This window comes from Phaenicophaeus curvirostris, chromosome 3 (assembly GCF_032191515.1).
Source record: "Phaenicophaeus curvirostris isolate KB17595 chromosome 3, BPBGC_Pcur_1.0, whole genome shotgun sequence".
NCBI lineage: Eukaryota > Metazoa > Chordata > Aves > Cuculiformes > Cuculidae > Phaenicophaeus > Phaenicophaeus curvirostris.
The window spans coordinates 57,981,978-58,003,972 of record NC_091394.1 but is presented as its reverse complement, the minus strand read 5'-3'; the positions used below and the strand labels follow the sequence as shown (position 1 = coordinate 58,003,972).

At 37.9% G+C, this 21,995-nt stretch overlaps 1 protein-coding gene across 3 annotated transcripts in view; it reads left to right on the top strand.

Moving 5' to 3' along the window:
* TCEA1 (transcription elongation factor A1) overlaps positions 1 to 17,675 on the top strand; it is a 30,786-nt gene extending 13,111 nt beyond the window's left edge. For 2 of the 3 annotated variants that reach the window (XM_069854106.1, XM_069854108.1), the window contains 7 exons: positions 6,393 to 6,480; positions 7,510 to 7,658; positions 12,153 to 12,209; positions 13,173 to 13,327; positions 15,164 to 15,310; positions 16,244 to 16,315; positions 17,351 to 17,675. In XM_069854106.1, the coding sequence (XP_069710207.1) occupies positions 6,393 to 6,480; positions 7,510 to 7,658; positions 12,153 to 12,209; positions 13,173 to 13,327; positions 15,164 to 15,310; positions 16,244 to 16,315; positions 17,351 to 17,359 (677 nt within the window). In that variant the 3' untranslated portion in view covers positions 17,360 to 17,675. The remainder of the gene's footprint in view (positions 1 to 6,392; positions 6,481 to 7,509; positions 7,659 to 12,152; positions 12,210 to 13,172; positions 13,328 to 15,163; positions 15,311 to 16,243; positions 16,316 to 17,350) is intronic. The other variant, XM_069854107.1, reaches the window with a different exon arrangement.
* Positions 17,676 to 21,995: the final 4,320 nt, after the last annotated feature.

Genomic DNA, 21,995 nt, shown 5'->3' with positions numbered 1-21,995 from the left:
ATAAATGTGGCAAGATACATAAGTGGGGAAACAGGCTTCCATATTAATTTAATTATTTTAAAAGCAGCATCTAGATTCAGTGACCTAGCTCTCACATTGTTAATTTAAGTTAAAAAAAATGCACTATCAAAGTTCTGGATTAATTCCTTCCTCCTCCTAAGGTTCAATTTTTTGATATTGCAGCTTAGTTTATGCAACAAAGCAGAGGAGGTACTCTTCCCCTTCCCAGAATTCTCAGGTTTTGAGGGTGCCCTTGGATACCACTTTTTTTGGGAGGGCTCACCTTCCGCTGTCCTTTGAGCAAAATAATTGCTTTTATTTGTTGAGACAGTAGTCTCAAAAATAGTTTTCTGTCTTGTTTTTTAACACTATTTTCAGTCAGTCAAGTGTGTCTTAATATGTTGTTACTTATAGCTGAATGATCCTTAAGCATTCAGACCTTGTGAAACATGGGGAGTATTATTCCTGGCTGAGGACCAGAGGGTTTTTGTGCAGTAGGAGTCTGGAATAAGACTAGTGCCTGATGGTCATGGCAGGTCAATCTGGATGTAGGCTGCTGCTGAAAGGGGTGGTCCTGGCTTCTCTTCTGCACAGGTGCCTCCTTGCTCCCTCCTACCAGTGCTCAAGTGGCTATCCAGGAGGCGAGGGCTGGGAACTGGCCTGTTGGAAACCAGTCCTTTTCTCAGTTTCTTGATACAGCATGTTTGCAGTTACCATTTCTTGCACTGGGACTGCAGCAGTGACATACAGCTGGGGAAAGGTGGTCCTTCTCCTTTTGATGGCTTGCTACATTCCTATTGTTTTAAGACAACTAGGAGGCTCTACCAAAGGCTACTTATATCAGGTGAAGTAAAATATGTGAGGAACTGGAGAGCAAATAGCAAATACTCGACTGAATACTTTCTTCTTGAGGCAGCGGGTATGTGACCTTTGTTCATGCTCTTAAGTTCTGTTACAGGACAGATATTACTGCATGTACTTTATTGTTCCAGGTCTAGTGCAATTGTGATTGTGCATTTATATAAAATCAGTTTTCTCCTGAAAATACAGCATTGCTTGTATTTAAAACTCGTGTAGGTAAATCCTCATACATCATAACATAGATGTTATTATCAAGCATAGTAGGGCAAATGTTTCACCTCTTGTTTCACTGCTTAGTAATTAATTTGAACTTAAAATTTCATAACTGTGGAAGATAGGGTATCTGGGCTGTGCAAAATATGGGTGGGAATCTTACAAAGTACTCTTATTCTGTTTTATCATTAGTTTTGACTTTCTCAGAAGAATACGAAATACCATATGTTGAGCTCCTTGAGAAATCAGTTTCGATTATGCTGTTTATAGTGCATGTAAAATGGTATGGATCAGAGATGGCAACAGAAGCGGACAGCTGTTAATCCTACCAAGCATTGTACTCAGAGATCTGAAGTCTTTGTGAGTTATTTTTATAAATGACATCTTAAATTCAGGCAAGAGCTGTTGACTGTTCAGGCTGCATGTACGGTTTAATGCTATTGAAACTTATGTTTTAAGAATGCATGAGAAACATGAGAAGAAATCAAATTAAGATTGTGAATCACCAGACATTTTATGGCTTGGCTAGAGCCATACCAGGTTACCAATGTTTTTTCAGGGAGATCAGAAGCTGCCCAGCAGAGGGCTGGCAACTGTTACCTGTAGTGACTCACTGAGTCAGCAGCAGTGCAAGGTAGCTTTCAAGTGTTGCTGTAAGAATGTTAAACCACACAGCTGAATTGATCACAATTTACACGAGGAAGCAAATTCTGCTCTCAGAATGAAGTAGTGTTCAGTTATAATATGGGATTTGGGAATAAAGATTGTTTTGCCAAGTTTGTATAGAGTATGACATGCAGGTAGTGGACCTGTGCATATCTGTTTAGGTTCTGAGGAGGGTTCCTTTATATTAGAAAACAACAAAAAAAATTCTTTAAGGAATGTAACGTTCTCCATCTCAAATAATTGCTTACTGAACTCTAAGAGTGTACAGTATAACGAATGTCTAGTCCTCTAATTAAGTGAACATAACTCCAGTAAGTTTATGTACTGAACTAGAAATGCAGAATGATTGGACAGTAAGCTGGGCTTTAAGTGCAAGTGTGATCATCTATTGCCAGTAAGACAAACTAAAAGCGGGGCCAAAAACATTTTGAAATGGCTATTCAAAAAAGTGCATGCCTGAGTTACTTTAAAAGAATTTTTAAGTTCTTAATAATTCCAGAAGTTACACTAGCCAGACTTCACAAGAGTGTTTTACTCAGATCACTTTGTCCATGCAAACCCAGGTTTGACTCTGCTGGAGCAAGTTGGTACAGTCTAGGACCACCTTACAGGTTGGTTAATGCTGTCATTGGGGAAAGCTGTTCAAGGCTGTCTACTAACCTACTGGCTTTGCTCAAAAAGCTTGTTATTTACAAAACAAGTTTCTAAATTACAGTCTGTAGTAGTGTTTCAGAGTATTGTTTACAGTTGATAAGAGTACACATCTTTATAAGGTATCAAGTAGAATCAAGTGCAAAAATAATTTCAGTAGTTTCCTTTCATTATTACGTATGAGCTGTGGAAATGCTTATTTGGAACTGTTACATGTACAGTTAGTACATTTATAATATGCTGGAATTATCCATGGAGAGATAGTAACACGTGTTGGAAATTACGTAATATTGTATAGGAGAAAAAAACACCCATAGCAAAGAAGTTAGTCGTGCTTTTTTGTCATTTATGATAAATTCTTCAAAAAATGGCAAACAGTTTGTGATTTTGTTTTTTGTTTATAGATATTATTTCTCCCTGTGCTAGTATTAGGAAGATGCTTTTCTGATTTTACCTCCATATTTTACTGCCTCTTGCAGAGGAATTGCTGACAAGTGTAATTGCTGGTGCATCTCAAGATTATTTTGGTCAGGGTCTGGAAAACATGACCTAAAGAATTACTAAATATGAGGGTCATTATTAAATTAATCACTGTGCCATCTTTTCCCTGTTCTCATGTCTGTTTCCTTTAACCTTTGTAAACTGAGCACGCAGAAAACTTTCCAGGTTTTGGTAACGGTATCTAAATCAGTAACATATGATAACCCACTAAATTAAATTCTCATACCCTTCCAGGGAATAACGACCCACCTTTCATTAACATTTCTGAAAAATACTGACTGTTAAAAATTTTGTAATTTGAACTTAAATTTATAAATTTACAACTTTTTATTTTCTGTTGTATTTTTTTCTTGTTACTAGCAAATGTCTTGAGTTTACTTGTAGTATAATTAGCAGAATCTACTATAAAGCTGTTAATGGCTTCTAACATTCATATTATCTCTGTCTTTGTATTATTACATAAAAAATTTTACTCTGGTAGTGAAGAGCAGTCATGTCATATTTTATCCTGAAAAGAATATTTCACTGGGAAATGTAGAGGTATCTTTCCAATCAATTGTAAGTCCCAGATAAAAACTGCAATGCAGTAGTCGTGGTTTAATATAGTGTTATTCCAGTGGCTAAATGTCAGTTCATGTTATTAACTTGTTCTCTGTGTTTTAAAGATGCATTATTTAAATCAGGTGATTTTTAAAAAAAGAAAAGCTTAAAGGCTTTTTTTGTGTGGCCTTCTGAAGCTACAGTAGCTAAAACTGTGAAGTTAGTTTTCAATCCTAAAATTGATGACAACTTCATTTTTTTTCTGAAAAATATTTTGGTAAGTTTTAATAGCTGTCTGAAGTTGAGAAAGTAATTGTGCCTCTTCAAAGCCTCTTCTAATTTATATTTTATAAATATTCATGATGTTTTGTAGACTTCCTAACATGAATCATTTGCTCATTGGAACTTTTAAATATTTTTTACAGAAGGGCCATTTTTTCTGTCTTTTTTCTGTAGTTGTTTGTAGTTCCCATTAAGAATAAATCATGCTTAACACTGGATCTCCTCTCATGAGTGCTTTCTTATTTATGATCTGTAAGAGTCAATTAATTAAACACCTAGGAGAATATTTCAAGCAAGCGGAGAACATTGTTAACATTATTTTCAGATTTCTGCTAATGGATTAATTAAAAGTCTCTTTAAACTCTTCTCTAACTTACTAAAGAAATTGTAGTTTTGAAGGCATTTTTGCCTTCAAGTATGGTTCACTTGTTTCAGATGCTGAAATTTGACCTTGATTTGAGAAATGCTTGCATAGTCTGATCTGCAGGTGTAGGAAGAGCACACCTCACAGACTTTTCCCTCTGTTAAGTGAAAGATGCAACTGGAGTATTGGCAGATTTTCCCAGGCGCCTGCCTTCGCTGTTGAAGTGGTGCTGGGCTAACTGGAAGTAAACTAAACCAAGATGCCAGCTGTGCCATAGTGGTGTATTTGATGCAAAATAAGTGGGAGATACTTAGGTTAGCTCTGAATTTAACGACTTAACGTGCCAGAAAAAAATACGGGGTAAATGCGCTGAAGCAGAGCTGTTTTGCAGAATTTGAACTGTACGCCAAGATAACTCTTTGATCTATCAACTTGTCTTTAAGCCTGTGACAGAAATGGTTATGTACTTAAACGATGAGGGCAAATGAGATTACATACATATTTAGAATATTTTTTAAAATAATATATCGTGTAAGCATTTGTTGCCATAGAGAGTAGTCATGTGAATGTGCATTTTAAAAAGGGATTTGTTTTCTTTCTCTGAGTATTGTGACCTTTAGGTGTTATAACAAATAGCTGTGATGCATCCTGTTTTAGAGCCTTGATTGCTTTTTAGTGAAATTACTTTTTTATAAATAAAAGGTGATTGAATTGCTATCTGTTAGGATTTTTTTAATAACACCTGTCTCTTAGTAAAGACAGTCAGTACAAGTGCATCGTCTACTGTGTTTAATTTTCCTTTTTTTCTTTAATGGAGAAATTTATTAAGGATTGAATACAAAGTTACAAACAGTGGTGGAGGAAATCACTAAACTACTTTAAACTCTTGAAGACTAGGGAAATATTCTGGAGAAGTATCTTTGTCTGCTTGCCTGGTTCCATTATGGTTTTGTAGGCATCTCTTTTTAGGTAAAGCTGGAGACAGGATAGTAGATGGGTATTCGGTTTGATACATTATTGCTGTCTCTGTGGTATTCTATTATGATGATAATTTTTTAATAAATTGATATATGATTTGATACTTCCCTTAACTTCTCTTAAGGAATTTATCAAAATGCTGTTCAGTTTAATATCTTTTCTGTGTAGTTTTATATGTAAACTGTTCCTAGTAAAAATAAGCCAGTGTAGTAATTTTCTACTCCAGGGGGAAAAAAAAATAAAGCTCAATGACTGAATGAGAGACCTGAATTTGTGTTCCTTACCTCCAAGTTCCCCTAGGGAAATGTGGGAACGGAGCTCTTCTGGAAATAGAGATGCTTTTAGATGCTTAAACAAGGATTTAGATACCTACTTTGTGGGAAAGACTGAGCCTTATCATATTTCCTTCCTTTTCTTGATCTGTTTTTAGTTTTTTAAAGTTTGCAATATGCGTCTACAGATTGAGAAGTGTAATGGCAGCTTTCTGAGTGTTTAGAGGAATTCACAAAATCTAGCTGTCAGTGAGTGATGCCAATCTTGCTAGGAGTTTTTCTGTAGGCAGTGGAGAGTTGGCCTTCCTAGAGAGCAGATCAAAGCAGGAGCTCAATTTAGCCACTCTGAATTCATCTTTACAGTAGGAGGGTGTATGTAAGCTAAAGTTAAGGGTTGTGATTGCCCTTTTTAATAAAGGCTTTTGTCTTTATTCTGTATAAAATCATCATTAAGTTTAGCCTGTATGGGAGAGGCAAATTCAAATATTTTTAAACACTAAGACAAATAATTTTAGAACTGTCACAGAAAATCCTCTGTGAATGTCTGGAAAACTCCTTCAAAAGCACATGCAAATGATATTTTATTTTTTTTTGGCAGCCATGGTAGCTTTCACACCACAGCTTCATTTGGTTCAGTCCTTTGGTAGATATCCTGTGAATACAACTTAAAAGAATGACACTTACTTAGTAGGAACTTAAGTTCAAAATATGGAAGACAAAGTTGGGAGACCTGATGCAGTAGTTTAAGAAGTTGTCTACCTCATGCAGCATAGTTGGCAAAAATAAATCATAAAAGTTTACATTTTCATCATGTCTTCACTGCCAGTTTAAGCAGATGCTGGACTTGACTCAAAGGATCTGAAGTGTTGTCATATTTTCCATTTTCTGTATTGGAGAAGGTGTTGAGGAGTAGAAGGCTGTGCTTCAAGAGAAGGTCAAAGCAGAGAGTGGGAGCTGATAGCATTTCCAACTGGTTCAGGAGAAATGATCAAAGATATTTTACCACTGCTTTAAATATGTTACTATTTCTGGGTGAAAGAATTTCTCATGTTTTATATTTCCAGATGGACCTTCAACTGATAAAGATTCTGAAGAAAAGAAAAAGGAGCCTGCATCTTCCTCACAAAACAGCCCTGATGCAAGAGAAGAAAGGTGTATAATTCTTCATGACTATACAAATAACCTTACTCAGTATAAATTAATATTAAATGATTTGGTCCAAATTTGTCATATTAGAGGTCCACATTCTTCTCTGAAATACAGAGAGTTTTACAAGAAATAATGTGTTCTTAGGGAAGTAAATCCTGCTGCTGCTGACATGAAAAAAAAGATGAAAGCCACAGGTCATGATGTGTCCAGACTAGATACTGTTTATTACATCTGTCTCATCTGTCAAATATTCCTTCCTCTCTTAATACTAGCACTGAGCTTTGGGAACTGTAAAAGAACTCTGTCACAGCTTTATGGTGACTGACTATGTTAGAGGTTTAGAATACTATTTTTGTTTTTTAGCTTTCATGTTTAATAAACGGTCTCATTCTGTGCTTTTTTATAAACACAAAATATATGTTATCAGAAGAATAAGCCCATGTTAACGACACTGTAGGAGCTAAAGAATGTTCACAAAATAGTATCTGCAAGCCCACTTCTTCTGTGCCTTTCTAGTTTTAGTGAATCTGTTTCCAGCAGCTGTTTCAAAATTGAAATTTAACCTCTAATGATTTGTCCTGTTGCAAGCTGAAAACTTTTTGGTTTACAGTTTGCAAAGCTACATTGTTTGTTTGTTACTATGGTACCATTTTAGTGCAGTAGGAAGAATGCGTGCAGTGCATTCACTGCAGACTGAATGTTAGCGTGATGTATCTTCACTGCTTTTTAAAGTAGAGCTCTGGGGGTGAGGCACGGGAAGATTTAGTGTTAATGTAGAGAACTGAATTAGAACTTACATGCCACATAATGGAATGAAATATCTGCTGTGTCTATTGTGTGGAATAGTCTGAATATTCTAAAGACACTTTTAAAATTGTATTGGCTCTAGGGCTATAAGTAGCTTTAAAAAAGTTGCCTGTGTTTTACTTTTGGAATGCAATCGAATGGATATAGCTGAAAACCTGTGTTTTGCCCTGGAATAGTTGTTTTTGAGGAAGGGAACCCCATTAATATTAATTTTGCCTTTTTTAGCAGTTCAAGTAGCAATTCCAGCAGCAGGAAGGAGGAGGGTAGTGCTCCCTCAGATTCTTTCATCCCTTCTTTTCCCCGGGCTCCAAGCACTTCGGATTCTGTACGAATGAAATGTAGAGAAATGCTCTCTGCAGCTCTCAGAACAGGAGGTGAGCTTTGTAGAATATATTTTCAAGTTTAACTATTTCTTTCTTCTCCATTTCAGTCCTTCATACTCTTGCTTTTCTCCTGCTCATAGGACCGTTTATGTCCATTTGTTGTGTGTATACCCGTAGGCCAGTTCACCCAAGCTGCAAGTAATGAGTAACTATGACAGCACGGGAGTGTGTTGAAATACATTTTTGGTACTGATGATATGGGACATCATGTGGCTTCTGTTCATCTGATGTCTTTCCTACAGTAGAACTTCTTTTTAGAAAGGTTATTCCTCCTTAGTGCCTCATTTAAATCTTTTTTTGGAAGCTGCTATTATTTTTTGTCTCATCTCTGACTGAGAGTGCCACTATACACATGCCTGTCTTTCTTATGCCAGACAACCTGTAGACCTTCCAGATTTTGGTTTTTGAAGGTTGCCTTTCTGTTTTGACTTAATCTTTGTTTCAGTGAGATACTCACAATAAGTTACTCACAATTGCATTGCTTTATCTTCTCCACTTTTGGGCATCTGTAAATTCATTGGCTGTTTTGGATTTTTTTATTTTTGCTCCTCATGTATACTAGAGTGCCTTTAAACCCACAAATTGAATGATATGCTAAAAGTTGGACTCCTCAGAATTACCTGATTTTTTTTTCTTGTGGGTCCTTCTCTTCTACCAGAAATTATAATCCTTCTCCTGTTCTTGTCTTAGTGTAACCCGACCCAGTGTGAACAGACTTCTGAATCATCCGTTTTTACCCTCTTCACTCTTATTCTTTCTCTTAATTAACATAAATTCAAATACAGACAGTGATGAAAGCTGACTAAGACCATGAATATATTGCCCTTTGGATATGTAGTTCATAGACTTCTAAAGTAATTTGTGACTAGAAAGTTGCATATAGCATCTTAATAGTAGTAATTCTATGTAGTCTTAATGCTGGTTTTCCAAGAACTCTTTTTGTTGTATTACTTTATACAGCACAGAGAAACTGATCATCCATGGGTTAAATGGTAGTCTGAATAGTATATTCTGATTTTATGGTCTTCCGCATGAGATTGAAGGAGAAATGATGTTTGGATTATTTGTTGAAGTATGCCCATGTTCAATGGGGAGGAAAACACACATTGTATTAATTTGTCCTAAGCTATCTTGGAAAGCCTTTCTCAGACATTTTGGTCAGAAACAGTAAACAATTATTATGAGACATTTTAGGTCAAGTGTTGCGTTGTCTTCAAGATTGCTATGGTTTGTTTCTTCTAACTTACGTGTTTCATGACACATCTCTGCTTTGCATGTTTTAAAATATCTAATTATATTGTTTTAGTTATTTCATTATTATGTAGCAAATGAAATCTTCCTCTTCCATGCAAGACATTAATTGCTTATGCTTGTATTGTGTGGACTGAAAGAAGTGATGAAATACAATACAAAATATTTTCTTTTTATAGTAGTCTATTCTACACACAGATATGCTGTGTATATGGGCGTTTGCCAAGCCTATGAGAATATTTAATATTTTTCTGTATAGCGAAGGTTTTCGTTACTTGTGTCTGCAACTAGATGCCAGAATTTTTGGTTTTGTGGAAAGATTTAGGGTTGTTCTACTTTTTAAATGTCTGTTGCTCTTCATTTCACATAGAATCGTAGAATGGTTTGAGTTCAAGATCATCTCATTAAAGATCATCTTATTCCAACCCTTTGCCATGGGCAGGGACATCTCCCACCAGACCAGGCTGCTCAACACCCCATCCAGCCTGGCTTTGAATGTTTCCAGGGACAGGTCATCCACGACTTCCCTAGGCAACTTGTTCCAGTGCCTCACCGCTCTCATTGTGAAGAATTTCCTCCTAATGTCTACCCTAAATCTTTTCCTCTCCAGTTTATAGCCATTCCCCCTCCTCCTATCACTACATGCCCTTGTAAAAAGTCCTCCCCAGCTTTCTTGTAGGCACCTTCGGGTACTGGAAAGTTGCTATAAGGTCTCCTTGGAGCCTTCTCTTCTCCAGGCTGAACAAACCCAACTCTCTTAGCCTGTCCTCATGTGGGAGGTGCTCCAGCCCTCTGATCATCTCTGTAGCCCTCCTCTGGACCTGTTCCAACTGTTCCATATCCTTATGTTGAGGATTCCAGAACTGGACACAGTACTCCAGGCAGGGTCATGAGGTTCTCACAGGCCCACTTTCCAGCCTCCAGGTCCCTCTGGATGACATCCCTTCTTTCCACTGTGGCAACTGCACCACTCAGCTTGGTGTCATCTGCAAACTTGTTGAGAGTGCACTCAGTCTCTCTATATCATTGATGAAGGTATTAAGCAGCACTGGTCCCAGTATGGACCCCTGAGGGGCACCATTTGTCACTGATCTACATCTGGACATCAAGTTGTTGACCACTACTCTCTAAATATGGCCATCCAAACAAGTCATTATCCACTGAACAGTCCAGCCATCAAATCCATATCTTTCCAATTTAGAGAGAAGGATGATGTGAGGGACCGTATCAAAGGCTTTACAAAAGTCCAGATAGATTATATCTGTTCGTTTTCCCATGTCCACTGCTGTGGTTACCCCATCATAGAAAGCCAGTAGGTTGGTCATACAGGACTTGACCCTGATGAAGCCATGCTGGCTGCCATTAATCACCTCCATGCCCTCCATATGCTTTAGCACGCCTTCTAGGAGGTTCTATTCCACGATCTTCCCAGGCACAGAGGTGAGGCTGACAGGTCGGTAGTTCCTGGGGTCATTTTTCCTACCCTTTTTAAAAATGGTGGCAATGCTGCCTTTCTTCCAGTCACCAGGGACTGCTGACTGCAATGACTTTTCGAATATTATGGAGAGTGGCTTGGCAACCACATCAGCCAGTTCCATCAGGACTCTGGAATACATCTCATCCCATCCCATAGACTTATATATGTTCAGGTTCCTCAGGTGGTCACGAAACTGATCCCCTCCTATAGTGGGAGGGGCCTTATGCCACTGATCCCCATCTTGTTGTCCATTAACCATGGAGAGGTGAGGAGAGTGGTTGTGAATGGAGATAAAAACGTTTAAGTACCTCAACCTTGTTGGTTGGTATGAGGTCACCATTTTCATCTATCAGTAGGGGTACCTTTTCTTTAACCTTCCTTTTCCTATTGACGTAACCGTAGAAGCCCTTCTTGGTGGTTTTCTTGCCAAGTCTATCTATGTCTTGGCCTTCCTGACCCCATCCCTACACAACCGGGCAGCATTCCCTATACTCTTCCCAGATTCTCTGTGCCTGCTTGCACTGCCTGTCCAATTCCCTCTTTTTCTTGAGTTTGACCGGCCAGTCTTGACTCAGCCATGCTGGTCTCTTCCCTTCCCTGCCTGATTTCCTGCATCTGGGGACTGAGCACTCTTGCACTTTATGGAAAGCATCCTTAAATATTTGCCAGCTCTGTTCTGCTTCCTTGTCCCTGAGGGCCATATCCCAGGAGGTCCTATTGACTAACTCCTTGAAGAGATGGAAGTCTGCTTTCCTGAAATTTAGTGTCCTGACTATACTCCTTGCCTGTCCCATATCCTCAGGACCTTGAACTCCCACCAGTGTGTGATCACTGCAGCCTGGCTGCCTCCGATCTTGCGAGTGTGAAGCCTCCTCTAGCTGGAGGATGAAGGCTTCATCAGTAGACTCTCCTTGATTGGATGACCTTTAGTGTACACCACCCACAGGGTTCCTTTGCTGCCTCGATCTTTTATTCTGACCCACAAGCTTTCAGCCTTTTTGTGGCTACTCTTCAAAGACAGCTCTTCACACTCTATCCATTTCCTGATATAGAGGATAATGCCTCCACCCCTCCTTCCCAGTCTGTCCCTTCTGAACAGCCTTTAGCCATCGATAGCCACACTCCAGTCATGAGATTTGTCCCACCAAGTTTCAGTGACGGCAACCAGATCATAGCTTTTTAGTAGCACAGTAGCTTCCAGCTCCTCCTGCTTGTTGCTGAAGCCGCGTGTGTTTGTATAGAGACACTTTAGCTGGGCTGTTGGCCGCATTGCCTTCTTAGTGGGAGACCCCTTATTTCTCTTAAGGTGTTCTGTGGAAGTTTTCTTCCTGGCACCTACTGCCTCAGGAGCTTTCCGCTCATCTCCGCAGGACTTCAGCTGTGCTGTGGTGTTGCCAGCATGCCCCAGGGCAGCAGATGGAGAGCCCGTATCAGCACCCTGTCCGTCCAACCATTATGTGTCCTCCTGCAGTTTGTCATAGATGAGCCTGATATTACCCCTCTCTCCCTTCACATCTAGTTTTAAGCCCTATCAATGAGCCCCGCAAGCTCCTGAGTACCCACTTTTGTTCTTCCAAGGAATAAGTTAACAAAATTTTGAAAGGATAAGTATATAATATATTAAACTTTCCCATACAAAAGGAAAATTCACTGCGTTTGTTTCGTAGTTTGCCGAGTCTGAGATTTTAGTGGGGTCTCAGGGATATAGAACACCGAGATTGTCAGGTGGCTAATATTTTCATATTTGTTTCCCCTAGATGATTACATTGCTATTGGTGCTGATGAGGAAGAGCTGGGTTCTCAGATTGAAGAAGATATCCTTTGTGATCTGTGTGCTTTACAACAAGAGTATTTTTTTAAAAGCATTGATAATGTTAAAATTCTATTTATTGAATATTTTTTAACTTAATTTAATACAAAAATAAAAAACTGTTCAGCCTATCAGTGCAGAAAGTTAGCATTTAAAAAACCAGCACAACCTAAATGATTTGCCTTAAAACATGTAGGAATGTGTGTAGGTGAGTGTGCGTGGGTTTTTTTCGGTTCAGTATGTTTTCCTTGCAGCAACATTATATCTTACTGAACCATTCTGACAAAATTCTGGGCTATTCTATGTTATTTTATAATCTTTCCTTGTTAACGGTTTTTATCTTTTTCTAATGTCTTTATTTAATTTTCTACAGTTTTATTTGGAAATTTCACAAGGGTTGTTCTGCTAGCAGTTTTTGAATAGTTACAGAGCAGAGATCTGGGTGTCTTTTTTTACTTTAGGGTTTCATTATTTGAGAGTGTGTTCTTAATTATAGAAATAATCTAAGCTTCATGATTCTAACTTGCTAATGTCCTTTTGTCATCAGTCAGCCACCATTCCTGTTAATTGCTGTTAAGGAATGATCTGTTCCTGTTGCAAACTTGTTTTAAAATTCTCTTAGTGAGTTGCCAGTGTTTGAATATTAGGTTTAGAAATCAGTTAATGCTTAGGATGCGGTCAAGAAACTGGGCATAAGCTTATGGATGACAGTTTGAATTGAGATCCTACTACTCAAAAATTTGTTTCACTGACCTTGTGCTAGACTGTGATTAGGCTTCAGAAGGATATGAAGTCTGCTTTGTTGAACAGAAAAGTAACTGTTGATTGGGATTGAGGTTGGGGTGAGGGGAAAGGACTCAGTAAACAGTGGATAAGTACTTTGCTTTAGAAAAGTTGCCTCCGAAAATTAATTCTTTATAGTGCTTTGTTTTACCTGTTAATGTTTTGCTCCTTACATCCAAAGCACCTATTTTTCAAGAATTAAAAAACACTGATATGAAATACAAAAATAGGGTACGAAGTAGGATAGCAAATCTGAAGGATGCAAAGAATCCTAACCTAAGGAAAAATGTGTTATGTGGGAACATTCCTCCTGACAAGTTCGCCAAAATGACAGCAGAGGTAAGTAAAGTATAGGTCTTCAGACTGTTTCTCTGTTGGACTTAATATCCTGGCCTGTATTTATTAGCCATAAAAATAATTTACATAAGCTACTCACAGTTCTGAAAGATTAACTTGCACAGTCTGTGTTAGACAGGGCTGTGTTGGGGCAGAGGGAATAACAGTGGTGTCTGATAATGGTTTCTAAGTATTGGATTTTGTCTCTGAGTTGGAAGGCAGGTAAGCTGTTGTGTGCAATGTTCCTGAAGCAGGGTAAGTTGTGCTGTTTTGAAAGGCCACATGATGTATTGGTGATAGTTTTTTAAATTCAAGAAGATGTTAGTATGTCTGGCTAGTGACTCCAAGCTGCTTACTCATTTACCTGGGCACGTCAGTGTTGGCCTGTCTTGTTTTTTTGTTTTTCAAATGCTAACCGCTCCTATGCAAAGTGCAGTGCTTTGGTTTTTAAGAACAGTCGCTCTCCAGTTGGCATTTTCCGTGTTCATTTAAAGCTTATCTCAAATTTGACAGCACACTTTCAATGATTTTGAAGGGAACTCTTCACAGTAAGTAGAAAAAGCCATAAATGGTGAGGGAAAGAAACTAGGAGAATTGCCCTTCAAATTAAATTAAATTTATGTTATTGAAAGAACATTTCGGACACTTGAATAGAAATTCCTGTTCAGATGCTTACTGTCTTTACAAATCAAAATAAGTCTAGGAAGTCAAAGTAGATATTATGGGAAAGGAAAAAAGAAAGCACGCTTCACATCTGGTGTCAGTTTTGTAGTTCTACTTGTATGTGTTGGATTCTGTCCCCCCACTCCAGCCTCCCAATCAGCTATAAACGAGTATCTTGGAGGCTGAAGTAAATTAAATTTATGATCAGGTAATGAAAATCCTGTCTAGCTTTAGAATAAAGAAAAGAGGTTTGTGTTTTGTTTTGTTTTGTTTTGTTTTTCTTTCTATAGCTTTATGTAAAAGGTTAGTGCAGACGGAGACTGATAATGGAATGCATAAAGAACAGTACATTTTATTTTCTCTAGAAACTTTTCTCATTCTACATGTCTATGTACATAAGCACAAACAAATATTTTGTGTGGTCCAGTGCCCATTCTTTGTTTTAATCAGTGTCTTGGATTAAAATTATAATGGCTAAAATACCCGCTAGTGTTAAGATTACTTCTAAAGTGAAACAACATTAATACAAGATATGCATTCCACATCTGTGTGTGATATGGAATAAAACTTTATTGGAGGAATATGGAACTTCTTGTTTTTGCTGTGCACACTTGATGACTATATATTGTGGAGATCCTGCAAACCAGAACTCTTTTAAAGGAAAAAGTAAATTGGTGAATCTCAGCTCTTCGGTTAGTGTTTTGAAACTAAGTGTACATGACTTCTGGTAACATATAGTAAATTACAGCTGTACTGTATTTCTCAGTACAAATATGGAGAGTCAAAATAGTGTAAATTTTTCCTATGACAGTCTTCTGTAGGTCAGCAAGATAATTATGCAAAGACCTGACCTACATTCTCAGGAGAGCTTTTAAGCCCTCCTCTACCTTGTCTCTGTATTACATTTCCAAGCTTCAAACATGCTTTTGTGTAGAAATGTTTCTAGGTGTTTGATGTTGTAATGCTTACTGATTTTTCCATAAAAAAAAGGACATGTTTCCTGTGCTGTGGAAAATCCCAACTGCAGACTTGCGAAATTAAAATGTGTAAAATTCTTTGCTCTTCAACAGAGTTGTTGTTCATGGATTCTAATTTGAAAAATGGTCTGGGCTTGCACAGTGGTAACGACTTGTTCAAAGCTCTCCAGTAAACTGTCTGCTCTTTTGGCCATAACAGGAGATGGCAAGTGATGAACTGAAAGAAATGCGCAAAAATCTGACCAAAGAAGCTATCAGAGAGCACCAGATGGCTAAAACAGGAGGTACTCAAACTGATCTGTTTACATGTGGCAAGTGCAAAAAGAAGAATTGTACATATACCCAGGTACGTGGTTATTAGACTCCTTCATTTCCTTCTTGGAAACTTGTCCTATATAAAGAATATGTCAGAGAAAAAAAGCTTTAATAAAAAATGTTAGCATTTTATTAAAAGCTCATATTACAAAGCATGGGAAGATAATCAAATCTATCGTGTGCTTACCTAAAAAATGTTTAATTTGCCAAAGCTTTGCTGTAAATGCAAGCTCGTATAATCTGAAACACCAGTTCCTTTGCAATGCTGAGTTTTTGTTAATTCTTTTTATCACATCATATTAATGTGATTTTATGTGGAGGAGAGCTAATTTACTGTTTAAATGTGGGTAAACCTTTCTTTACAGAGTGAATACATAGCAGAAAATAATGATACATACATATAAATATATATATATACATATACATAAAATCTACCATTTGACTAACACTACACCCTGATTTACAATCATTCCTACATTTTTTTTCTGTTTTAATTTGGAAATATGTGCCAGAAGGTCTTTAATTTGTTTAGCAGTGCTTCAGGGCATGTAATTTTGATCATAGAATCAGCTGCATTTATAATTTAATATTGCATATCAGATGCTTTAAGTAGAAAACTCTTTTCAATCACGAGGCTGTGAAGCCTTTGCATCAGTAAACATATGTAAAGCTGTACTGAATATATAGTTTTACTGCAGAATCTTTTCCTAGAGGTATGTGCAGTTTCTGTGACAAAATTGATATTTTAGTGCTTCTAAATCTGTCAGAATGTAAGTTTGATTGCTTTATAGTCTAGACAAAACCCCCAGTTTTAACTGATATGGAAAGTTAACTTTTATTTTTATCCAAGTGTGTTTCCTTAATGTTAAATTTTGATTTTAAACCTTTTTACCTTGAGCACTTTCTAACAAAAGTTGAAGATACTAATTTTCCTTTTCCACTCTGGCTCCTGCCTTTGCCAAAGGTTCAAACCCGCAGTGCTGATGAACCCATGACAACATTTGTTGTCTGTAATGAATGTGGAAACAGATGGAAGGTAAGGCTGTTAGACTGCTCTGCATATTTGAAGCAAACAGACAAGCTCTGTGCTTAAAGTCAGTTTACAGTACATGACAAATGAGTTTCTACTGACTTTTTGTTATTTCTTAGCCCATTAATGATATTATATGTCGAGATTGCAAAATTGCTTTCAGTTAGAAAAGTATTTTTGACTGAAAGTGTGAGATGGCACGAGTAGGGTGGTAGCAAAGGGAGAAAAGGTGGGATATTGACTTAGTCCTCGTGACATTTAGTTACAATAGTGCTTCGCCATACAAAGTTGTGTCGAGTTGATCACTGTGTTTTCTCTTTCTTCAGTCAGAGATATTCTAAACTGATTTTAATCTCTGGTTCGAATAGTGGAATAGGTCTTTTTAGAACTTTTTGCTTTTTCTTCAGTTTTTTTGCTATTGTGAAAAGAAGGGGCAGGCAATAAAACGGAGCTGACCACTGCCGTATTGCTGTGTCGGGATAAGCATAGTGTAGTGATAACTTGGTTTAAATTTTTTTAAAATTTAGGAAATGGGAATTATAAAAGGTTCCGAGGAACACTGGTAGACCAATAAAGTAGAGAAACACTGAAATGTGAAATTTACAACTTAAGGTGTGATCGCATGCAATGTGACGCATGATACCCTCATTTTGTTGTCTTTCTGTGTTAAGAATGCTGCAGCTCTGCAGAACCATGCTGCCTAATATACATGAAGATTACTGCATTAAAAAAATTCTTTTGTGCATGTGTTCTACATATCTTATTACTGAATATTTTTCCAGTCTAGGCTGCAAGATAATCTAAACAATTTATACAGCTTAGAAATCGTTTCATGTGGTACCTGGGGAAAAAGCCTTCTGTGAGGTGGTGGTTACAGAAGTGTCTGTGTGAAGGTGCTTGAATAAAGGAATTGTGATATAAGCAAATGCTTTAACTAGTAATTTCCATATCCAAAGTGTGGTGTCATATTTCTGTTTCTTCTTGCAAAGACTTGGAAATATGCTGTATGAAGATCTCATAAAAATTCTTTTCTTTTGACAGTTCTGTTAGAAGAAGAAATTGTCAAGACGTCTGGACCAGTATGAAAGAGGATTTTGTAATTAGCTTTAAAAACTAGGCTAAGCATCTAGCTTCCTGCAAATGAGAGGTTTTTTGGGGGGGGTTGTTTTCTTTTTTTTGTTGTTGTTTCAAAGCAGAATACATGCCTCAAGTTAGCCTTTGTTTTGACACAGCCATCATTTCCTTAAACGCCTTCCTGTAGCTGATAGTCAGTAGGGCCAGGGCCAAGGTTGCTCAATTGTATGGTGAATGTTAAAATATTTTTTCATTTTTATAAGTTGGCATTAAACTTTTACCAATTAAACAATTTAGTAATTGGCTTGTTCTTTTCTGACTACGTGAATAATGTACTGTATTTTTTGCAGTCTGAGATATACATGCTCCTTCCATGTGTATTTTCCTCTCCATGTTTGTTCAGTTGAAAGAATGGAAATTGTTTCTTGCTGTGTTTACTAGTTTTGCAAAGAGAAAAGGTATCTAGCTTCACCTAATTAAGTTAAACTCAGTTGTTAACTAAATCACAATTTGGTTCTCTGTCTAGTTTGTACAAACTGTTTATGAATTAGGACTAAATTTATGGTTATGGGGTTCGGAAATTCATTAGTGGCCATGATGACCTCTTTTTCAATGGATGATTAAGCTTATAAATGTAATCAGCTTTGATCAAGGCAACATCCACGTTATTGTCAGAAGAATGTATTTTACATTCTATCAGAAGGTATTATTTTTAGGAATGTCTTAAAATAGTCTGTTAAATCTAATTTGAATGATCAGTTTTGCTTAACATGCTTGACAACCAAGTTAGGTTTAGACTTTATAAATAAGCAAAGGCATTGTGTTGTAGGCTGTCCAAATAACACCAGCTAACCAATTCAGCACAATATAAAGTGGCTGCAGAGGTAATATTAAATTAATTTCATATAAATGACATTAATTTTGTTCATGAACTGAATTTTGACACGTAGAGTATCCGGTGTCAATCACAGACCTGCAGGTGTGAATAAATTGTTGAAGTTATGGTCTTTTCTATATGCGGAGTGATATAAATACTGCTTTGTTAGAGCTGTGCACAGTGCTTATAAAGGGCAGGCACAGGTTGGTTTGCATAACCTTCCTCATACTAAATTTTCTCTAATCTTTGTGCCTGACTGTGATGCTTAAAAAAGTTACCTTTTAAGAAAACATAGTAATTGTCTTTCTGTACTTACTGAATTATATCTGGACTTTATTAAAAGAACTAGAATTGCAGTAGTGCTTTCTGTGGTGTAGGTGTATCCAAGTAGGAGTTCAAAAGAAAGTTTCACCTAATGTTACCTTATGACTGTGGCAACAGCCTTCACACTTCCTCTCTTCTGTCCCTGAGGTAAAATGAACAGTTTCTTTCTTGCAGTGAAAGATGGAAGTCCAAGAACTATATCCAAAAAAAGATCATAGCTGCCTAAATTCTATTCATGCTTCATTTTAATCACTCAAATCCAAAAATAAAACTGCCTAGCAGTGAGCTTTTGATGCACTTCTGTTCAGCCAGTACTTCGGTTTTCCCAGTTGTCTGAAATTGCCCTCCTCTGTTGGAAAGGATACAGTCTGAAGGATGTACTGGAGAATGATATAGAAATGGGCTAGGTCTGAATCTCATTTCCCCAGCTGGCTGACTGACTTACTAAGCTTCTGTCATGCTATGACTGACCCAGTATTTTAGGATATTTTATGCAGTGAGATGTGCTGACAGAACTGGTGATCTCCCGTGCAAGAACAGCCAGTTTGTTTGTTTACCTTTATGGATATCTGAATCTTCTCAAAAGAAAAGAGACTGGAATGTAGTTACCCTACAAACTAAGCTAGTTTCCACAGTAATGTAGTAAAGAAAAAGAGAGTGCAGTATTCCTTATAAAGTGTGTATGTAGATCTTTAAGGATGTCATCCTTCTTGTTTAAGGAAGGTTAGAGATTTCTGCAAGTCAGAAAACACACCTTCCAAATCCTTTGTTAGAAGGCAGTTCCTCATGTGCAATTCTGTTAACTTGAGCAGGAGAAAGTGTGGGGTTTAAAATATCTTATACTGAATGATACTTTTTGACTATCACTAAGCAGAAAGTAAACACCTGCTCAATGATCTTGCCTTTTGTAAATCCCACTTTGAAGCCCTATTGCCCTTTCCAAGCGTTGTGAAGTGCCTGGTTTTTTTTATCTGAAGTTCAGGATTCCATTTGTGGTCACAAATGTGAATTTTAAATTGAAACTTGCAACCCATACCAGCTTAGATAGAACTTAAATTCATCAAGATGAAGTCTTCATCCTGAAAAAAAGTGGTTGTATTACCTTTCAAAAGCCTGCCTTTTGAAATAGATCATTAGTAGTCATTCATATAAATAAACCTGAGGAGTTTCACCTCGTAAGCAGTTTGTATAGCTCTATGTTAGCTTTTGTTTCGCTAGGTCATCACTAATCTTGAAGCGTTTTACAGTTTTACAAGGTTTGGGATTAATTTAGTTACAACATTAGTATAGAAAATCTTTCATTAATGTAATTGTAAAGATAGTGATACCTTTCATGGAAGGTATCATGGAAGGTTTGCTTCTTAAAGCAAACTTGTTTAAAAATTACTTCACACTGCAATAAGTCTTTCTCATCACTTTCTGTTTCTCAGTAAGCTTTGTAATCAGGAAGTGCATAAGTACATGATGCTTGTGTGATAATTTTTCATCTATCTTTATATATCGGAGCCCTTCAGGATATACATATAATTTTTTTTAAATTTCACTTGTATGGTGCTAATGAATCTGGAATTTAAAGGTCAGTGTAAAGCACAATACAGTGGCTGAAGGAGCCCATGCAATTTTAATACTGCTTAGCAGGCTGGTGAAAAGAGCAGTCCTTAACAGTATGCATGTTCTGTGGGAGTTATTAGTTTGTGAAGTGCAGACATTGAAAAAAGCATACCAGTGGACTGGAAAGTTGTTAGAGCTTAATGACATCCTGCAGTTAGATAAATGCCAAGACAAACCAACCATGCTTATTTTCAAGCTAGGATAAATTGATTTTGTGATAATTTCTTACTTGATGAATTATAAATAATATCTTGTGTCAATATGATTATTTTCTCCTGCTATTTTTGTAACAGCTTGTCTGTAGAATCATAGAGTAGGTTGGGTTGGAAGGAATTTTTAAAGGTCATCTAATCCAACTCCCAGCAATGAACAGGGAGGTCTTCAACTAGATCAGGTTGCTTTGAGGCCCCTCCAGCCTGACCTTGAATGTTGCCAGGGATGGGGCTTCTACCACCTATCTGGCCACTCTATCCCAGTGTTTCACTACAGTCATTGTAAAAAAATTATATCTAGTCTGAATCTACTGTCTTTTAGTTTAGAACCATTACCCCTTGTCCTATCACAACACACTAAAAAGTTTGTTCCCATCATTCTTGCGCAACCCTTTAAGTACTGAAAGGCCTCTATGAGTTCTCCCCAGAGCCTTCTCTTCTCCAGGCTGAACAACCCCAACTCTCTCAGCCTTTCTGCATAGAAATAATTTCTGGTTGTTTTTGTGGCCCTCCTCTGAATCTGCTCCAACATGTCCACATCTTTCCTGTGCTGAGGGCTTCAGAGGTGCATGCAGTACTCCAGGCTGGAATCTCATGGGAGGAGAATAGAAGGGCAGAATCATCTCACTTGGCCTGCTGGCTATGCTGCTTTTGATGCATCCCAGGATATGGTTGGCCTTCTGGGCTGTGAGCGTACACTGTTGGCTTGTGTCCAGCTTTTCATCCACCAGTACCTCCAGCTCCTCTGCAGGGCTGCTCTCAATCCCTTCATTCTCCAGTCTGTATTGATCATAGAATCATAGAATGGTTTGAGTTGGAAGGGACCTTAAAGATCATCTAATTCCAACCTTACTGCTATGGGCAGGGATATCTCCCACCAGACCAGGCTGCTGAGGGCCCCATCCAACCTGGCCTTGAAAAGTTCTAGGGATGGGACATCTGTTGTGTCCCTCTTCCAGTGCCTCACTATCCTCATTGTGAAGAATTTCCTCCTAATGTCTATTCTAAATCCACCTCTCCAGTTTATAGCCATTCCCCTTCATCCTTTCACTAGAGGCCTTTGTAAAAAGTCCCTCCTCAGCTCTCTTGTAGCCCTGTTCAGGTACTGGAAGGTCTCTATAAGGTCTCCTCAGAGCTACCTCTTCTCCAGGCTCAACAACCCTAACTCAGCCTGTCCTCTATGGGAAGGGTTGCCCCAACCCATGTGCACAACCTTGCACTTGGCCTTGTTGAACTTCATGAAGTTCATATGAGCCCACTTCTTGAGCTTATCCGGTACCTGTGGACAACATCCCACCTCTCAGGCATGTCAGCTGCACCACTCAGTTTGGTGTCATTTGCCAACTTGCTGACAGTGCACTTAATCGCACTGTCTGTGTCATTGATGAAGGTATTAAACAGTACCAGTCCCAATATGGACCCCTGAGGGACACCACTTTCCACGGATCTCCATCTGGACTTTGAGCTGCTGATCACTACTCTCTGGATGCAACCATTCAGCTGGTTCCTGATCCACTGAACAATACCCCAATCAGATCTATATCTCTCCAATTTAAAGAGAAGAATGCTGAGGGAACCATGTCAAAAG